Here is a 20,945-nt window from a genome sequence, read left to right as displayed (position 1 = left end):
GGCGGAGAGGTTGTAGTGAAAGTAAGCCACTACAATACTCAGTCTACAAAATCAATATCTATTAAAATCAGATGTGAGTAGTGCAACAATTTAAACCTTTATCCACAACAACAAAAACTAGGTTCACTCACTGATCACTGCAACATTCAAACAACAGACCAACCAGCCTCTTCCCAGTGAGATGACAAACAGCAGTTGCTTATACTGTACTGTACAATTAAGCAACCAGCCTCTCGCCAGTGAGCAAGACTAAACAACAGTTCATTACGCAGCTGAATGGATCTGACAACAACAGCTGTCCTCAGAAGATCAGACACCCCAGTTTATTTAACCTATAGCATCATCCATCCTCCCCTAACCTCCTACTCTCCCTCACCAATGTTCACTTACTCTCCCTCCCTGCCTCTGACCATTGTGTCTGAGGTAGGATGAGAGAAGGGTGTTATCCAGTGTGACTCCCAAACATTGCAGGTTTTCTCGTGGTACTAACAAGTTCTCCTGTACTAACGCTGGACAACGGAGGACAATAGGGGGGGATTAAAAGTGGCTACTGGCTTCTTTCCCCTTCAAGCAGTGAATTCAAATTAAACTTTACTCCGGTAAACTCCTGATGTAATCATTCTGTCCTCCTGCTATCCACCCTTTCCTCCTCCTGCTATCCACTCTCTCCTCCTGCTATCCACCCTTTCCTCCTCCTGATATCCACTCTCTCCTCCTGCTATCCACCCTTTCCTCCTCCTGCTATCCACCCTTTCCTCCTCCTGATATCCACTCTCCCTTCCTGATATCCACTCACTCCTCCTGATATCCACTCACTCCTCCTCTTGATATCCACTCACTCCTCCTCCTGATATCCACTTTCCAACTTCCCTACTCTCCCCCTGAAGCCTTCAATTTTCTTTTAATTTGCCAGTCTTCCAACCAAGTGATCTCATTACATTTGTCCATCCTTGTAGGTCATAATATTATGGAAACAATTAAAACTCTACATATAAGTTCAGCAGTTTGTGTCTTTTCTAAGTTATTTCATACAATGACAGTATACAGTAATAGATGCTTATAGAGGAATGAGTGAAAGGGAAGGGAACAATTTACAATATAAAAATGAGTTGATTCATCTCCTTTTTCAAACATAACTGCTTCATTACTGTTTTTTAACCCCTTCACTACAGAGATGCCATAATATTTTAGTTGCCAATGCCAGATGATTTTATTCAGCTCAGAGGTGATACAATATACGAGGGATTAATAGGAGATACTGTAGTCTGAGAATGTAATGAAACGACAACACTAAAGTCACAATTTTCCCATAAGTTCTCCCATCAGTTACTTTGAAATTTTTTTATTAAGTCAATACAGTAAAGTACCTGGTTAAATTTTCATGATCCACAGTGTTCAATACTCACAGACTATACCCAGATCAATACAACAGGAGACGTTCATTCACTTCTCAATACTGTATTATAAGGGGCGAGGAAGGGGAGATGATGTCAAGTTTACAATTTACGACACATACACTACCACACTGTCCATGCTACCAAAAGAATATGTGACAGAACAGAGTAAGAACTATGAACAAGAGAAGTAAGTTAGATAAGGGTGGTGTAGGTGTTGGAAAACACACGCCCTTACAACACTATGTAAAAATTTTAAGGGGAATAATTCTCATTGACAATATTAAAAAAACTCCGCAAATAAATCCTTACAAAAATCATTGATTCTAATCACAAGAATTAACTAAACACATTCAAAATAAGAAATGGCTTATTCCTTTGTCCAGGGATGCATGTGTGCCCAGTTAGTTCCAGTGCATATAGCAACAGGCAGTGGAACAGTCAGGTGAACGAATGGCCCACACAGCTGCTGAGTGTTTTCCATTATAGGCTCAACTATGTCTGAAATGTTAAAATCAACAGCATACAGTATAGTAAATAGCTACAAAGTTTTATTATAATCTTATGACATTTTGCAGTACAAAAACTTCTCTGTATGGTCCACACAGTGAAAATGTTTAGATACAATAACCAACTTTTATGTACTGTAATGAAAAGAAGAAATGCTTTGAAAAGAGAGAGAGAGAAAAAAAAAGGATTTCATTAAAGGTATAAGATAATATTTTTGAGAGCAATATACTTTACTTTATGGAGTACAGTATAGTATACAGGACGTGAAAAGTTAAGAAATTTTATAAAGAAAAGAAAATCAACAGTTATGAAAATATATGCCAAAGAAAAGAAAATCTAATGTAAATGCAATTAAAAGGCAGGTGAGTGTGTTGCTTAAAAAAAGAGAAATGAAAGTTTACACAATAAAATAAATATAGTAATGTAAGGTTCTGTATCATCTTACCAATAACAGTGTCAAGGTCTTTGCTACACACTTCCCACACCATCTCATCATGTATGTGTATCAGCAGCTTGGCATCAAGGTCAGGGCGAGAGGCAAGAGCAACTTCTGTCTGTACCATGGCTGCTTTACTGATGTCTGCCGCTGAACCTGGTCACCCAGAAAATGATGCAAAGTTTATTAATGAGAACTTATAAATCTAACTGATTGTCAAGATTTACCGAATGGTCTTGATCAGCTTCAAATATGGTCATGAGAAAGGATGCCTTAGATTTTACAGTTAAACATGAAAGAGGCTGTATTTGGTCATAATTACAGATAGGAAATATAACACAAATCCCAGCAAAATTTAAACAGCGACACATCTAAGATTTTGCTTGTAAAAGTTAGGATGTGTAATCATATAACAAATGAATCTTGCCAATAATGTAGTTGGATATTTTTTTCACTGTAGCACACTGGTATTAAAGCCATATTCTATACTGTATATAATAACTCCCTTCACATGCTGTCATTCACTTTTAAACACAAAACTTCTCATGAGACATACTGTTACTGACAAACCTTGAATAACAAAGTTGATAGCTTGTCTCTCCGCCTGAGCCTGAATGACTGAGTCTTGCGACTTAATGCCAGGAAAGAAACGTCGACGGTTGAATATTGTCGTCAGAAAACCTTGGGACTTACAAAGATTAACTACAGACCTCATGTAGGCAGGGATACCAGGAAACCGTTCTGAAAATCATACAGTTTGTTAAATGTCATTTCATTTAACCTATAACCTATCAATCTCATTATGTCTCCTCCCAAAAATATCAGAAACTTCTAAGAATCCCCATAAAACAGATTATTTACCAATAACATCTTCAACTTATATTTCTTCTCAACACAGATGCAGACACAATATTTTACTACTAAGTATACAAGCTAAGGTAGTGGAGTGGTGAACCTTAGTTGCTTATAGATGACTACTCAGCAACATCTGGTGGTCACACATATTTTCTTAAATTGCAAAGTACAATACTCTACCATTGCAATAATTACTGCTTTTTAGTTTTATATTTTAGTACAGTACTCCATACTATATAACAGTACAGTATAGTATCTACCTTTTTGTCTTTTCCTGCTCCCTTTTGTCTATGGGTTTGCTTGTGCACACTCACTAAGACAGCTACCATATAACTCTTTACAAATACTCTTATCTTTCAGACAAGCAAGTGATGATTGCTGAGCTTGAGGGATAACAAAACCACCATGTTCTGTACAGTTCTCAGCAAAATTGTGCCTACTTGAAATTCTCTAAATACAAAAAGCCATGCATAATGATGTTGATACTGTAATTGTTAATACACAAATACAATATTTACATACAAGCTCAAACTGCTTTACTCTACTTACTCATGAAGGATGTTATTATATCTTTAGCGTCCAGGGGACTTATGTCGAGCACCTCTCCTAACTTTTCTCGGCCGGCTCCATAAACCACAGAATACACAACACGTTTTGTTCGTTCACGCTCACTTGTAGTTACCTCGCTCACATCTTTGTCCAGCCTAGACATTGTGATATATTTAAATCATTATAAACCAATCTGATGACAGCAGTGATACATATATTATCCAATAGTATCTCATTATTGATTAAATAAGAGAGATTTGGCTGTTATAATTTCAAACAAAAACATGAACTAACAACAATTACCAACATTTAATAAAGGAAGAATCACCATTTTTCATAGAATTTATAAACACCTGTACAGTTAACCTTAACAAATTGGAATTTTAAGAAAACAAAATTTTCAAGGACCTGCAGTACATATTCCTTTTTAAGAACCAGTAATGAAAATTGACTGCATCCAGCCTGTTGTGTTTCAGTGTTTACTGGTGGTAATGGATCCACAGTCTATCTCCAGCATAATCTTCATTTAGTGGGGCATGCTATAACGAACGGATTCTACTACGAATATTCCTATAACGAACGGATTCTACTACGAATATTCCTATAACGAACGGTTTTACCTATAAAATTGAGAATGCTATAACGAACGAAACTCCTACAACGAACAGTATTTTTTATCATTTTTTGTACTAATTTATTATTTTTTATTACAAGTATTAATGATATTCTTTATTTTAGGAGTTTAAATGCACATTTATGCACTTTTTTACAATTTTTACAATTTTATATTGTATTTTTCATTGTTAAGTGGTTGTATTTGGGGGCCCAGAACGGATTACCCCTATAACGAATGAGGTTCTAGAACCAATTAAATTCGTGTTATTGGTAATTTTATAAAAGAAAGACTTTATGACATCAACAGAGTTTCAAAATTGGTCACTTAAATAACAGTCTCCACAAACCGGGACTGTTTGAGAATCCAGCACAGCCGCAATCACAAGTTTCTGAATACTAGAAAGTTTATTAATGGTACCTAGCTGGGGTACAGATAAATTAAAACTGAATTAAAACATAAAAAGTTTACCACAGAAGAAAGATCAACTTCATCAGTGACTTTGTACTATTTGTTAATTTAAAAACTGATGGATAAGTGATTCTACAAATGTATGATTAAACAGATAAATACATACCCGGTACATTTATATCCAACCGCTTGGAATGGCCGGAGCTGGTAGTATAATAATCAAATCCAGTAAAGTATGCCAATGAAAGTTATATAAACTTCTGGCCCAGTGTACAAATAACTAAAAACAAACTTTATGCAAAAATAAGTTGTCAAATCTCTCCTAGTATGAAAGCCAAAATATTATTACTCTATATTTATCTATATTTATTTGACCATCCTTCAAGCTGAGTTGGAAAGCCATCACAGACATAGGAAGACATCAAAGTTTGTTTTACTTCTGAAATAACTCACCACATAGCAGATAGTTGTTTAAATATGTCTACAGTACATTTTTTTGACTGTTTAAATCCAGCTTGTAAGACAGAATCCTGGGACATGTGAGCTAACATTCGTAACTCTGTTTGTTGAAAGTCTGCAGCCAAGAGGATATATCCATCTCTGCTGCAGAAGCACTCTCGGGCCAGTACAACTGTTTCTGTGTGTCAGATATGAGGCACTCGGGGTAAGAGGGGCAAATCAACCAAATCTAGATTTAGACCTAACTCATGTCAAAAAATTTAACACAGTCTGAAATTACACTAAATTTCCTATTATTTGAGACTGGTTTCTTTAATTTCCTGTCGTGGGTCACAATTTAATGTACGCCAAAGAAAACCAGTCACATTTTGAAACATGATTTTGGTTGATTCACCGCTCTTTCTCCCATGGCTTTATAAGTTATTGATACAGTATATAAAAATCAAAATAAGTCATATGAAACTTAACACAGGATATTTTCTCAGCTATGGCATGTCAGACAACACAGGGCCATAGCACACAATTGGTACATCACTAATTAAGTTCGGTGGTGGGGTGACTGCCATTATGCAAAACCTACTACCCAATACAGTACAGTACAGTATAACAATATCCTGTATATTTCTCAAGCCTTAAGCCACACCAAAATACCTCTCATATACTCCACAACATTTTGTCCTTGCATCTCGCCCCTGGTCAAACGTGTAAGGAAAAAATCAATGTGGAAAAAGAGGATGGCAAAAATTTATTAAAATGTATTGTGGGGTACAAGTGAATAGTGAGTAATGGAGAAAGACAAAAGAAGCTTGTGAATGGAGTACAAGGTATGAAGATGTGAGAAAAACTCATGAGAGAAGATAGCAAGATGTTAAAATACCCAGTACATGAACAGAAAGAATTTAAAGATGTGACGTAACAACAGGTACGGTATATACATGGCTCGGTATGCAATGCCATATACAAATATTCCTAACAGTTTTCCATACCACCTGAGCATTTACTGAAATATGAGATAAAGAACAAAACATGTAACAGTCTTACCCGTGTCATCCACCGTAACTATGACTGGATGTTTGGGGATGGACTGGAGGTTAGGGTTGCGGCACTGAATTCGACCAGTTGAGGCTGAAGTCTGTTCCCTGATTTAAGCAAACAGATTCCTCTTTTATAAAAGGCAAATTAAATTTTTATCTTAACTTAAAATTTATGCTGTGTACTATACTTACTAGCAGCTATTTCATGTTTGTCTTAAGATGGTAGTGGTTTGAATGCTTAGAAAAGTGTAATTCAATGGTAAGAGGTAACACACTGTCTCAGTATGTCAAAGGATAAAAAATATCAGCGAAAATTTAAACTATAATATGCCTTAGCACCTCTACTTGTTAACTGTTACATTGAGCTATCTGAAACAATGTCATGTGTGGTTTGGATGGGTCATACAGCTCCTAAAAATGCAAAAAGTGGGGGAAGCGAGACATTTTATGAGGCTTAGCTCCTTTATTAATATAATCTTCCAAACATTGTTGTGATATGGGTGTCACTTTTTTGTGGATTCTTCCTGATAAATTATACCTGTGCACACTAAAACTGTAAAGGTATGATGATGTGATGACTGGGTACAGTATATCTAAGTATTGTAGTGATACAGAAATGTGTGGTGAAACATACACAATATAATACAGCACAGTGTATACCCAATACTATATGCTATCACAGTACGAATGATTTGCTATTACTCAATATTAATAATTGATACTGAGGGATAAAAATTATCATGAAACAAGGAATACTTCATAATGCACTGTTCATACTTTCTACTCTACAAGAAACTCCTTTTAACAGACACCTGCACCAACTATCTGATTAATATGTAACTAAAACTCCAGTGTTTTACATTACTTTCATCATTCTATATTGTTTAATATCACAGTATTTACATTATTTGTTATGTACAGGATAGTATTGTTGTTTTGTATGGGTGGGGTTGTGCTTTAACCTAACCTAAACTATAGAATTAGCACTGTTCTGAATTACGAACAGGGTCCAAGAATATAACCTGCTCACAACTTGGGGACTGCCTGTACAATAATTTTTTAGATATTAGTTATCATTTTTAAGGAATATACAACACACAAAAAAATAAACTTCTTACCAAGCAGCTTTAATGTATGATCCCTTCAAGCAAGTCATGATGCCATCGACGTATGTTGTTTTAAGTTTGTTGAGAAGACGATGGTGCAACACAAGACCTGGCAAGGGGTGGCAGTCTACTATACGTCTTAACTATGGTCAGGAAAAAAGAGAATATTGTCAGAATATGAACGCCTTTTGGTTATACGTACATCATAAAAGCAAATCACCCCATTAAAGAAGTTAAACAGAGATAAATTCATAACACACAGACCAGAGGAAATACTTGCTAATAATGCACAACAGACATGTGACCGACCGCCCAAGTGGGTGACACGATAATCAAACAATCATCACACATATCTTTGAATACAAGAAAATGCTTACTCAGTTTTACATCTAAACAAAAGCATTACACTGCCAGAAAATGTTCAATTGTTGGTTGGCTAAAATTATTCTAATAATATGACAATTTGAATAACCTGATATGAAACTTTTTTTAAAACAGCACAGCTGAACAGATCTCGGAGTGGTCTAAAATTTTAAACAAGATGAAATCCTGCAACTCTTGAACATAAAAGGCCTAAACTTCAACCTTACCACATGTCATAAAAAAAAGAGACACAATAAAAGGTATAGACCACTACTTCCCTGTGAATAAAATCCTATAAAATATTTCAACTGAAGCTGTGGAAACAAAAACAGTGTTAACTTCTAAAATAAGCCAGATAATGTCATCAGAAACAATGAAGTACAGTAAACCAAACCAAGCCATGGGATTCTGTGCCATGGTTAAGCTGCTACTATATGTGGCAGCTGACAGGTAAATTAAGTAGGTTAGGCAAGGTTAACATGACAGTTATCTTGCGTAACCTTATGATCATGGCTGGTAAGAAAAAATATACTAACAAGACACCTCATATACCCTGGCTAAGATAATGACAAGGAAATAGCTTATTACTATGGTACTGCCACTGTTGTCTTATGTTAACAGATACCATTACATGAACTTGTTATTTTAATCCTTTATTATAGCACTTATTGTTTGTATCACCATCACATATGTACCACCCACCATTGTAAAATACTTCATTATCAACTAAGTGAACTGTTACGGTATGTCAGCTCTTTACCACCTGAAGTAATTAATCTATGCCAACTTACAGCAGTTTCACAAGTGCTCTTTTGTCCCCCAGCGGTACGAGGGACAGTAACATGACTTCTGACATCCAGTTTCAAATCTTGGAACAGAACAGTCCGTAGCTGGGCATGGGAGTTCACATTAAAGATCGACCCAGAAACTTGGTGGCATCGTTTTTCAACCTCCTGGATTTTTAGCTGTTCAAGGTAATAACTTTTTATAACTACAACAGTGCTTGGTAATATACGGTATATAACTTCATTGTGTAAAATAGTATCATTTCCTTGTGTGGGGAGGATTAAAGGGAAACAAATACCTGAAGGAAGGGAGTATTGTTGAGTCATGAAAAAACTCTTGTCAGTCATCCATCCGACCATCCCATCCATGAGCCTATGAATCCGAGACATCACACATTGTTGGACCCATAGCTGGTGCACTGTGTTATGTATCGGATTCACGTGTTCATGAGTGTCAGGGATTATGGATGGGATGGAGCAATGACAGGATTTTTTCTGTGACTGTATTTGGTAGTGGAGAATGCTACAAGAGTGTAGAAAGTTTACAAGTAAGGGTTGAAGCACTCCACACACATAATGCCTCATATCACAAACTATAGATAAATATCAAGAAATCTCATCTTATCTTCTTTATTCTTTGCAACTCTAATAATCCATATAAACCTTAAATATCCACAATGTACAAATATCTTGAGATAAACTGCAACTAAAATCTTTACAGGTCCATTAATATTTGAAGATATGAAATAAATTTACCTACCTTGAGCATATGCCCTGTCTGTTTCAATACTTCTCTGTCCACTTTGATGCCTCGAAGTTCCATTACTTATTCAGGAAGGAATACAGAGAGAAAGTATACATATGGTCAGTAGAGCCATGCAAAAAGCAACAGTCAAAAGTACCCACCATGATGCAAGCTGTTAAGAGTTACCCATCAAGGAGTTACACCATGATACACAAGATATCCCATAAAAAGGAGGAAATTGGAAACCACAGCACCAAATACAGTAGTTACATTCTGAAGAGTGGATCCTATCATTCAGGAGGCTATAATCAGGGTAACTCAAATTCCCTAAAATACAAGTGTTTGCAAGTTAATGTGGCTAGTTTGCGGGACAACAATTCTGAATAATAACAATAGTACATAAGAAATACTGATTACTAAACTCACCCGAGATCTTTTTATATTACTGTATTTCTAAATGACAAATCTGGCTAAGTTTAGGCAATTTATTTAAGTTACTGCATTCACAGACACACACATGCGTGCCTCCCCCCATTAGTTGAGCTCTCAGGTGAAATACCCTAATTATTATATTTGTAATGTTGATACATACTCTCCTGATGCACAGGTATGGGTGATGCTGGGATGTGAGAAGCAAGAGGCATAAACCAAATACTGTAAAGATTCTGGGTCTCATCTTAGAAGGGGGAGCACCATTATAAAACACATCTACCTGCATTACACCTTTCTACAGATACAGTCATGTATTCATAAAACTAGATATAAGGTTATTCCAAGGATCCACAGATGTATGTAATGGTTGCTAAAGGTGTCCCCAAAAAGAGACACAAGAAATAAAGTCACTGGATGAGAAGAATAGCAACCCTGGAGGTGTGTCAGGATGAAAGTAACAGTTAACCCTCTATGAAATTTTTCCCTTGCATCATATTCTTCTGAGCACTTTCACACCACAGTGAAGGAGGGCAGGAAGCAAGCATTTACAGTACACTAAGGCATCTGCACAAGTAACAGCAACATTAATATAAAGCTCTTCTCACCAGCAAGTATTGGCATAATCCTCATTTCCAAGTGATAGAATATTGTCCACAGGCGAGTCTGGCAGAGTTGACTATACAAGACCTGCATGGTGTTACTCAGGGCTTCCAGGTCACTGTACAGCATGTCATCCTGGTGGCCAACACTCGCCTGAAACATTTCCATCCCAAAAAATCAAATGGTGACACCCAAGAAATCTGTGTAGTGTGTATAAGTATGTGTATGAGTGTTTGCTTCTATTTCAACAGTAAAGATATTCATACACATAAATTAGGTCTAATTTGTAATTCAGATAAGGAAACAACTGTCTTAGTATTAAGACTTTGTATGACATATTCCAATCCTCAATCTAAAAAATAATGTTCAACATTCATCAATTAAATCTATCATAAATTCTATGTAATTTAATTTTATGAACATCTTAGTTTGAACAAGACATATACAGGTAACAATAAATAATATACAAAAATAATTAAATAAATATGTCTTAGTGAGGTTACTTTAGGTAAAGAAGTTTTCAAGTTAAATGTTGTCTGCATGAAGGTGACGGGTGGATGATCAGGGTTGAGCAGCCACCCTCCAACCTTTGGGTCCAGTAACACCCAGGAACCAACAACTGCAAATAAAACACATCTAAATCATCCACACCTTCAGCACACACTGCTTTTTGTAACAGTGGGTTCATTAGAACAGACAAATGGATAATCCAATATGATTGTGTTCTGCAGTGTCAGCATAATAAATTCTCAAGACTCCACACAGACATTACTTTTAAATCAATATTATGAACACTGTTTCCTGTACACCTTTTTCTTTCATCATCATCATCATCATTTGCCAGTTTTCTACACATTCTGTTCATTGGTCACATCTTAAGAGTCTCACCAATAGCAGGTACTGGCCATGTACAGTCACTCCAAAAGGTATCTTTACAATTTTGTACGAGACAATATGACACAACCGACAAAGGATTTTGACAACCCTACCGAGACAACAGGAGCTGCAGTGTTCATTTTGAAATTCATCAGACCCCTTGGAGTGACTGTAGATGCTTCTGAATGCACTTGATCATGTACCAATGTTGATCTAGCCTGGACAATTCTTATTCCATAGCAGTTAGTTCTGACCACAACTAAGCTATATAGGATACTAATCATGCAGCTAAGCTTTATCCATACGGTAGTGAAACCGTAGTCATCCACTTACCCTCGTTCTGGTCTATGTCAAACTTCTCCACCAAGTAAGTGATGGATTCCTGAGCATCAAAGTTGACCTTACGGACTTGACTGGCCATGATGCTACACAATGCTGACCTGAAAAATAAACTCAAATTATATATGTAATATTCGAAAAATGAAAACCATTACATAAATGTATTAACTCATTTTTTTATTACTCATTTCATATATCAGAACTTTATTTAGTATATGAATTATATAAAGAGTAAAATTTCAGAGGTTGATCGTGGGAGGAGGAGAAGACCTTAAGGAAATGGAGGGATGGAGTGAAGGATGCACCGTGTGTGAGGTGGATGGGCAGTAAGAAGTGTTAAGGGCAAATACAGTAGATTTAAAAGCTATGACAAGTACAGTTCATTTCTCACACTCTCCCCAAGACCATAAATTTCCTACGGGCTGCCACAATGCATTTGCTTGTTTTCTTCTTCTCCGAGCCTTATCCATGACAACAACAATTACCTCCTACACATTAGCATTCAGTAATGGCTTTTAAAATGCAACTGTGATGACTAATTGTCCTTTAATTCTTTGAGGATGTTGGTTTAACCCTTTGAGGATGATGTTTTAACCCTTTGAAGACAATAGTTTAACCCTTTCATGATGGTGTAAAATATGAAGTTTCCTGATGACTTGTCTCTCCCACTCTGAGGGTTATATTTTTGAGTGAACACAAAACAGGAACTCTAGTGCATCTCTAATTTGGTCAAGTATGGTTTATGAAGAATTAAACATTCTTCAAAGGGAGTATTTTGGGAGAAGCTTCCACCTGTAACTTCCAATTAGTGTGTCAGATATTAGTCTATTGAAATATACATAAAAAGAGCACACTAACACAAGCCTTGGAGCACACTATTGCAGAAACAATAACTTGCCTTAGTTTATTTTTGTTAATATTGAGACCAACAGAAAGTTTGTAAACCGCAATGACTTTTTTATCACTTTCTTCTTCACGATCAACAAGACTCGTAGGTAGATTAGAACTTTTCTTCTGGTCATTCAAGAGAGATGGTGACTGGCTGCTTGGTAATGGCATTGCTGTCAGAGATAAATACAATAATTAATTTCTCAACTCTTGTATATCTATCAGCTGATATAACAGTGCCCAACCAACACTTGTGGTGCTTAAAATATTTAGGATTATTCTGGCCAAATGCTGTACACCTGTCTGCTCAAATTTACATAAAACTCTTCCATTTCAACTGATAAGAAGTAAAAATATATGAAGAGAGATAACTGATATGAGGAGACGAAGGGGTGTACAGTTGAATAGTTGAGCCTATGATACTGTGTGGGTGTTAAGCAGAGACTCTGTGTGCAAGAGATGTAAGCAACTTGGAGTGGTGGAGATAATGAGCTTGAGAGTACAGTAATATGTGGGGTATATGGGATGCAAAAAAAATAAGGAACACAAAAATATATAAAAGTTAATATTGTTTAAGCCAGTTCCTAGATTTTTAAGTTGTTACCTCCCTCCCTGCCCCCCCCTTTTTTTTTTACAACAAACAAACACATCAAAATTGACTGCTGGTTTTCAAGGACAGAGGACTAATGTTACTATCCTGACAGTTTATGCACTTCAGTTTACATCTCACTTACAGGGTTCATTTAAACATGAGAGAGTAATACTGACATGTTTAAATAACCATAGGAGTGGATGTAAAAACTTTTCTGGTTGAAATTACTGGTGATACTAACATCTAATAAATGGAAATTAAGCATCTAGTTAGTAAGTTAAAGTACAACATTCTACTACTGTATACAATAGATGTAAGAAATTGACACATTCTTATACTTTATGAGTACTGTACTTACTGTACTGTGTGTCAAGAGTTCATAAAGAGGAAAAACAAGTTGAAAGGACATTACATACAGTGTGTATGTTGACCAGTGGTGGCGGTCATCACATCAAGGTTCTTCTGTGGGAGGAGGTGGGCCGGTGGTGCTGCCTCCCTCGTCCAAGCAACTCTGAGAGCAAACCCACTGACTTGGCCACTTCCTGGATGTTTCCCATTGCCCACCACTCTCTCTCTCAGTTGAGAAGAACAGTCTCTGTTGGTTTTGATAGCTGTCACATACTGTATCACTTTCAATAGTTTCTGTTTTCCAAATAAGAACAAATTGTGTCTCCACTGGTCAGTATTCATAAACCAAAAAGCACATACTGTATATACTGTACAGTATTGTATCTGGTGTGATGCCATTTTCTCCAAAATTCCCTCACTGTATCTTTAATTCCTTGTGTCACCTGCCTAGCCCTCAATGCTTCACCAAGTATACTGAGTAAACCCCTTGTAAACACTCTGGCCCTCAATTAAAATTTCAGGTTCTCCCTATAATGCATCTACCAGTCCCTCTCATGAAAACCACAATATTTTACACACATAACAAACAAATAAAGATGATGGATAATATGATGGTATCTTGTATGTACTAAATGAGTCCTGAAAACATCTAATTATCACTGATATTAATAAATAAGTCTAATATTAAAAATAAAATTATCCAAATGACTCGCCTGTAAAGGAGGGTGAAGCAGATCTCAGAGGCAGCAGCAATAAAATCCAGTATCACAAACAACTCTGTGTCACGACCTAGTACATGTTCTGGACCACTTGTCTGTAAATAGATAACCCAATACAGTACAATGTTTACTTATAATAAACAGAGTATAAAAGGATTTGTTCTTATAATTCCAAATCAACATTCATTACTGTACTATGCATTAATAAATTACCATTAATATATTATTCATGACCATTAGTACAGCCACGTATCCTAGTTCATGAGCTTAATTTGTACACACATTATACAAACAGTACTAAGCCTCCACATTATTAAACTTTTACTTTACTCTATCCTCTTTGCCACTCGTCAACTCATTAAACTTTGCAGTACAGGTACATGATATCAATTAACTTCATATATATACATAATGAACTTTTAATATCAACCACATTGTCTTCCTACCTGGGATAAAGGTAGTGAGACAGGAACCTTATCTGCACTCACAGCTATCTTGGTCTTTTCTATTGATTTTGTTGCCTTTTCTTCCTTGTTTCCTATTTTGTTTTTGTTCTGAAACTTTTCCGTAGGTTTGCTTGTTGCCTTACTTGTCATTTTATCCTTTTTTGGTTGTTTTATCTTTTTTTCCTTTAGATTGAATTTGATCATAGTATTTACCTGTTTTGTCTTGTCCTCATTCTCTCTGGATAAAAGTTTTTCTCCATTATCCTTCCTCATTTTTTTGGTTACCTTTTTATCTTTATCCTCAACCGCCTTCTTCCTCTTGGATGCTTTCTTCTCCCAGCACTTGTTTGATGACACCCGGACATTAGCTTTCTTCTTTAAGCCCTTATGAATCTCATCTACTACCATATCAACATTATGGTCACTGTTCTCCTGTGGCACCTTCAGACCTTCTAAGTTGTCTTTTCCTGGTGAACTTATTAGGTTTCCTTCATTTTCAGCAACTTCTTCACTCACACAATTATCATACATGGCTTTCCTTTTGACTATAGCTTCTGCATCCATGTTAGTCATTTCTGGTGAATGTTCAAACTTGCTCAATTTCTCCTTGAAGCTTTTGCCAACATTACTTATATTATCTTTGTTTGTAGTCCTATTGCCAAGCACATTGTCAATAGAAGTTTTAGCTTCAAAAGAATTATTAGCCCTTTCAACTGGATTTTCTCTAAGAAAATTGATCTTGGAAGCTCGGGAGGGAAATTGTGATGTTTTCACTATCGGATCAAATTTAACAGGGGTTTGTTCTCTGTTTTCATTGGGAATTTTCTCATTATTATTATTATTATGTAAGCAATGAGAATTTACACTCTGTGAAAATTGTGGATTACGGGTAGGAATTTTAAAGTCTTTCAATTTTTTTAAAAACTTTGATTTTAAAGCAAATTGTTTCTTTGATACTGAAGCTTCATCAAATCCAGCATCTCGTGCTTCTGTCCATGGGTGCTGCAGCTTTGAAAGAGGTTGGGTCTCTTGTCCAGCACAAGGCTGGTGGTGGGTGTGCAGACCTTTCTCCTTTCCTTTGATATTAAAAGCTCCTGCACTACTACTAGATGAGTGTCTCTCTCCAGACTTGCCAAAACCTTTAAGTTTACTCTGATACATGTCTTTTGGAGTGGAAGTAATGTGTTTTTTGTTAACTGGGTAACCAACTATAGGAGATTCTGAGACCCTTTTAAAAGGCACTTTGAATGTAGATTTTCTTGACTGCAGAGGAAATATGTTCTCCTGTTTATGCTTGCTATTGTCTTTCACAAAAAGGCTTGGTTTACTGGTACTTGTTTCTAGTTCAGATACTTTGGTGGCTCCTAACTTGACAACAAATAATTCCTCATGGGTTTCTCTTTCCTTGACTTGCCAATTTGTAGAGTTGGTATTTGAGGCAAATTTGGGCTGTGGTCTGGCATTTTTGTTGGTGCCACTTGTGTCTGGATCTTTAACCAAATCTACTTCAAAACCAGTAACAGCAGTATTTCTATTACCTGCACTGGCTAACACTGAAGGTATACTACATTTCTCACTCACATCACTTATCAATTCCTTAGGCTGAAGCTCATTTGTTGAATGACTAACATCACATCCAATGTCTAGCACTACTTCTGAATTCAAGTTTGATTTTTCAATTGTATTGTTTTGTAAGTCTTTTGTACAGTTGGTCTCTTCCTGTGTATCATCTGTAATCTCAGCTCTTGGGGGAGTACGGCAGAGAAAAACTGATTTTTGGGCTACTGGAGCTAATTCAATGGCACCATTATCATGAACAATTGTTACATCTGAATTAAGTCCAATATCATTTATAAAACCTCCAATACCATCTCCAAGGGTGTCTTCTGTTGTAACAACATCTAGGGTCATATTTGTGTTCACGTGACTTTCTGGTTGAAGATGACTTAAGATACTAGTTTTATGTATTGGACTTAAGCCTAAAATAGGTGAGAGAGACAGATCAAACAAAAGAACCCCAAATGCTGTTTCATTTAAATTTCTGTTATGCATATTCATATCATTACTAACTTCATCACAAGGATCATGGCACTTTTGGGGCCACTGTGGTGCCAACATTAAGTCATCTTGTGGTGTGGCCTCAAGATCATGAACATTTGAGTTTTTCTCTCCAATGTGAGGAATTGTATGAATTATTCTTGTTGCTATTTTTTTAAAGCTAAACTTGGACTGTGTTTCATTATGAGCCTCTTGATCAAGTATTCTAACAGGACTTCTTACACTAGTTTCTTGTCTCTCATCAGTATGGTCTACTTCTACATCATCCTTGTTGGAAAAATATTTCTTGGAAGAACTGGATTCTTTACCATGAAAATTTCTCCAGTTATAATCTTCAAGATTTTCATCACCAAGATACCTGATGTCCTGCTGCTGAATAACAAAGTCACTGACATTATCTAAATGTGATGGCCAGCCTTCTACTGCTGCTGAATCATCGGCACACGGTGTAATTTGCTCTGATTCAGCCTCCTGCGCTCCACCACCACACACAGGCCACCTGAAAAGTATTACTAAGCCTTCACAAACTAGGCACTACCTCAGGAATCTTTCAAGGAGACACATTTCCTGCCTGATGATGAAATACATGGAGTTCTTAATGCTATTTATTGGTTGTATTGTTTTGGGGGTGAATTTTGATATAACACTATGATAAACACAATACACCCATGATTAGCTTCCTCTAACACAGACAGGACAGACACATATAAACTGTATCTGTGAAATATATGTGAAATGTTAAAGAAAAAAGTAAAATTGTGTGCTAAATTTTGCATCTGTAAAACAAACAGCATAAAAACAAATGGAATCTGTAAATATGGTGTAAACAGTGAATAAAGTAAAAAAAATTTCTGGAGATCAACATGAACATAACCATTCATTATCTTATTAAGTAAAACTGTTGGACATACCATACATACAAAACATTCTTGACATTAATAAAAGATACCATATAATTTCTTCATATTTCAGTATGATCTAAGAGAGGCAGCACCCTAGTACTTACTGAACACGCCCTGGTTCAGTCCTCTCAGCAGCCTGTTGAGGGTAAGAGAAAAGTGTATGTATTCTATAGTACTGTACAGAATATGATAAGCCAGATTCAGCAGTTACCATGTTCCTTACTTCTGGTATGAAGACCAACTGTTTAATCATACACATTATAATAATTATTTGTTAACCATTAATTAATATTATTATTTTTATTATTAGAACTCCTGGATCGAGTGTTCATGTTAATAAAAGTTAGGATCATGATTAAAATATGTGCAGACGTTACCAATAATCCAAGGCTCATTAAATACAGTCACTGTCCAATGCCACATTTCAGATATACCCTGTACTGTACTGTTCTAAGAACCAGTAACCTGACATATTTCTCTACCATGAGTTGCTCAGAAGTGTAATGCCATGTACAGGTATAATCAGAAATATATAGACCATCATTCATGAATAGTGCAGTACTCTACAAGGCATAGATATTTTCATACTGCAGTACTTTTTATTTCAAAACTCAGTGATTGCCTTCATTAAATCAGACTACTGTTTACAGAACTCTCTTAAAGGACTTCATTAAAAAGTGTTATGCTACTTGGACTATTTTGTGTCTAGTAAAAACTTCCTATATTAACTGTACAGTGGTTTTAGGAAATCTTGGGTGAGTCCCAACAGTATATACTAATGATAAAAGTTAATTTAATTTAATTTTGTATTTCTATAAATAATCAAAGACAATATAGTACATATTTGTTTGCTAACGAAAGCACCATTAGCTTCAAATGATACAGAATTGAAGAACAAATACCTTGGTTGAGGCAGGTGCTTGTATTGTGTTTCTCTTGACTTGTGTTGCTTTATCACTCATCAACTGGGAGTACATTAGCTGGGTGCACCCTGGTTGGGCTTCAGGCTCAGCTTGAAACTGTCGATAGTATACCTCTTTGTAGTAACCACTAGGATCTGCTGAATAAAAGCTGATAAACAAGAGTTTGCTCCCAAAGGTAACTAAATAACACAAGCCCAAGCGGCTAATGAGCCAATCACTGGTGAAGAGGATAACATAAAATGGGCCTAAATTCTATGTAATAATGATGAGAAATTATTTAAAGAACAGATTATCCAACAAATGAGATTATTTTGTAATGGAGTACAGTGCAGGTATATTTAAATGACAAGTTTAAAATTCAATACTGTACACCCTGTAAAGTTTGTTAGAGATATTGTATTCACACAGTTAAACTTTTAAAAACTGGCAGTTTTACATCCCATTTTGCAATGTTGTAGTTCTTCTCTTGGGATAACAAATAGAGTTAAAGGTGAGGAAAAAGTCCCAAACACACAACACCACAGTGAAGTCCAAGAGGCCATAACTCTGGGTATTAATGATAGAAAATTATGAAATAAAAACTGTATTACTTTTGATAAAAAAATCTAAAAGTATCGGGTAATTGTTATTATTCTGGGTTGTAATACTGAGTTAGTATATGAAAAAAATTAGAACATAATCCCAGAGTGGATATAACAGAAAACAATCAATACACACCGACTGTTTTGCGTTGAGGAATTGTTTGTTGACGACGCTCATGTCTGGGACACCTGGAGGAGGTTGTCAGAGTCTCCAAGATTACCTGACTCAAGCTGCTGAGCCCTGACACACAGCTGGGCTCAGGGGGATGTTTTACTGGAGTCAGCATCACTGTTTTCCTCATACTGCTGCTCCTCCTCCTGCTGTTAACACAACAAAGAGTAAACAATGTAAACTTTATGTGTAACCAGTACTGTCCACACATACACGTGAGACACAAATAAATGTCACCTAAGAGACTACACACCATTAAAACCTTCAGTAATTTATGAGAACAGTGCTACTACCAGAAGGAGTTATTCATTTTCTTTTTCCACAGATGTTCTTATCATTGTAGTAGTAAGTACAGTACTTTAAAAGAGGTGACAACTTTTTATTTTAATTATAAATATTTTACTTTTTTTAGTTTTTCTCATATCTACGATCATAAATCACCTGTAGTGGATAGGGCATGAAGGATGAAGGAAATAGGGGGGTAAAACACAGTTAAAATTTCATCATTAGACACAAAATGATGTGATTTGTACATGAAAGCCAAGTTATTTTGGGAAATCAAGAACTTAGCGGACTATGAAGAACTGCAGAAGGACCTCTGTGAGCTCCAGGAATGGTCAAAGGAATTGCTGCTGAGATTCAATGTCACGAAGTGTAAGAGGATGCACCTGGGGCGTACCAACGGTAAGGAGGCGTATCATATGCCCCAACGGGATGAAGAAACTGCACTAGTTGAGACAGAATGTGAGAAGGACCTAGGTGTGTATGTTGACAATGAGCTGAAGTTCTTGGGCCATTACGAGAAGAAGGTAAATCAGGCAAATAAATGATTAGGTCTTATAAGAAGGTCGTTCAGATATCTAGATGGTCCGTCCCTCGTAACGATCTTCAGGAGTGAAGTGCTTCCCCATCTGGAGTACTGTCACCCTGTCTGGTTCCCGAGATATGCGAGGGACTGTCAGTTGGTTGAAAATGTTCAAAGGAGGGCCACCAGACTGGTGCCTGCACTTCGGCACCTCAGCTACCCTGAGAGATTGGAACGCCTGAACTTGCCTAGCTTATACTACAGACGGGCAAGGGGGGACCTAGTTGAGGTGTATAAGCATCTCAGGGGGCACTACTCAGTTGAGTGTCCTTACTTGAAGCTGGCGGACGCTCGCCCCACAAGGGGTCGCAGTTCAAGATTGAAGAAGCCGCAAGTCCTGAAAACTGTGAGGTGGTAACTTTTTCGGAGTGAGAGTTGTAAACTCTTGGAACAATCTACCAGAGAGTGTTGTGACGGCACCGAGTGTGAGTTCTTTCAAGACCAGACTTGACCAACACTGGAGCGGGTTCAGGTACATTCAGGAGCCGGTGCATGCCCAGTACTTGCCAACAGTGAGTAACAGAGACGTGACCGATCACCCGGGCGGCTAGCGAGCCGATCAGTGGTGAAGAGGATAAAAGTAAAGTAAAAGAAAAGAAATTAAATTATTTACTGTAAATACTCCTCCGAAAAATCTGTCTTCAACACGTGTCATTAGGTAGTTTCTTTGGTTGGTTAGGTCAGGGTTCTATTAGGTTCTAATAAAAATCGCCTCTTTTACAATACTTACTATATTTATAAGAACATGTGGAAAAAGTGAACAAAATGACGAGGATAAGGAAGAAAGATGAGGATATCCAACTGTACACCTAACACACTAACACTCCATTAATATGACTTCTATCTACTCCAGAAATACACACTGACACATAATGAACTTAACATTAATAAGGTCTTGTGTTAATTATAATACTTCACTTACCTTTAACTTCCTTTAACTTTGA

The 20,945-nt window shown here is 36.6% G+C and overlaps 2 protein-coding genes across 4 annotated transcripts; both read right to left on the bottom strand.

Moving 5' to 3' along the window:
- Positions 1-992: 992 nt before the first annotated feature.
- On the bottom strand, positions 993-11,602 carry LOC121867496 (DNA polymerase nu-like). Of its 3 annotated transcripts, XM_042367455.1 has the most exons (11): positions 11,502-11,602; positions 10,796-10,911; positions 10,298-10,445; positions 8,522-8,695; positions 7,380-7,510; positions 6,269-6,366; positions 5,222-5,405; positions 3,745-3,899; positions 2,911-3,081; positions 2,350-2,496; positions 993-1,895 (listed from the first exon to the last, which is right to left on the bottom strand). In XM_042367455.1, the coding sequence occupies exons 5-11, from the start codon at positions 7,415-7,417 to the stop codon at positions 1,765-1,767; spliced, it is 924 nt and encodes a 307-aa protein (XP_042223389.1). In that variant the 5' UTR covers positions 7,418-7,510; positions 8,522-8,695; positions 10,298-10,445; positions 10,796-10,911; positions 11,502-11,602; the 3' UTR covers positions 993-1,764. The 3 variants fall into 3 exon arrangements, with proteins under 3 accessions (XP_042223389.1, XP_042223390.1, XP_042223391.1); XM_042367456.1 differs by lacking the exon at positions 8,522-8,695; XM_042367457.1 differs by lacking the exons at positions 10,796-10,911; positions 11,502-11,602 and having other exon boundaries at positions 10,298-10,687.
- Positions 11,603-13,619: 2,017 nt separating this feature from the next.
- Positions 13,620-19,287, bottom strand: LOC121867423. The gene is made up of 6 exons (XM_042367334.1): positions 19,101-19,287; positions 18,363-18,517; positions 17,565-17,596; positions 14,501-17,057; positions 14,049-14,149; positions 13,620-13,629 (listed from the first exon to the last, which is right to left on the bottom strand). Exons 1-6 carry the CDS (start codon positions 19,264-19,266, stop codon positions 13,620-13,622), a joined length of 3,021 nt encoding a protein of 1,006 aa, XP_042223268.1. The 5' UTR covers positions 19,267-19,287.
- Positions 19,288-20,945: the final 1,658 nt, after the last annotated feature.

This window comes from Homarus americanus, unplaced genomic scaffold (assembly GCF_018991925.1).
Source record: "Homarus americanus isolate GMGI-L3 unplaced genomic scaffold, GMGI_Hamer_2.0 scaffold23598, whole genome shotgun sequence".
Lineage (NCBI taxonomy): Eukaryota > Metazoa > Arthropoda > Malacostraca > Decapoda > Nephropidae > Homarus > Homarus americanus.
The sequence above is the reverse complement of the archived record's forward strand: the minus strand, read 5'-3'. Positions and strand labels throughout refer to the sequence as shown.

What these genes read in the sequence shown, in the direction of transcription:
- LOC121867496 (XM_042367455.1), bottom strand. Translation starts at nt 7,417, where the DNA reads ATGACTTGCTTGAAGGGATCATACATTAAAGCTGCTTG. An exon ending in TCATACATTAAAGCTGCTTG is followed by an intron (nt 6,367 to 7,379) that starts GTAAGAAGTTTA and finishes TGCTTAAATCAG; the next exon opens with GGAACAGACTTCAGCCTCAA. An exon ending in TATCAACTTTGTTATTCAAG is followed by an intron (nt 2,497 to 2,910) that starts GTTTGTCAGTAA and finishes CTGGGTGACCAG; the next exon opens with GTTCAGCGGCAGACATCAGT.
- LOC121867423 (XM_042367334.1), bottom strand. Translation starts at nt 19,266, where the DNA reads ATGAGGAAAACAGTGATGCTGACTCCAGTAAAACATCCCCCTGAGCCC. An exon ending in ACTGAACCAGGGCGTGTTCA is followed by an intron (nt 17,058 to 17,564) that starts GTAAGTACTAGG and finishes AATACTTTTCAG; the next exon opens with GTGGCCTGTGTGTGGTGGTG. An exon ending in TCTCACTACCTTTATCCCAG is followed by an intron (nt 14,150 to 14,500) that starts GTAGGAAGACAA and finishes ATCTATTTACAG; the next exon opens with ACAAGTGGTCCAGAACATGT.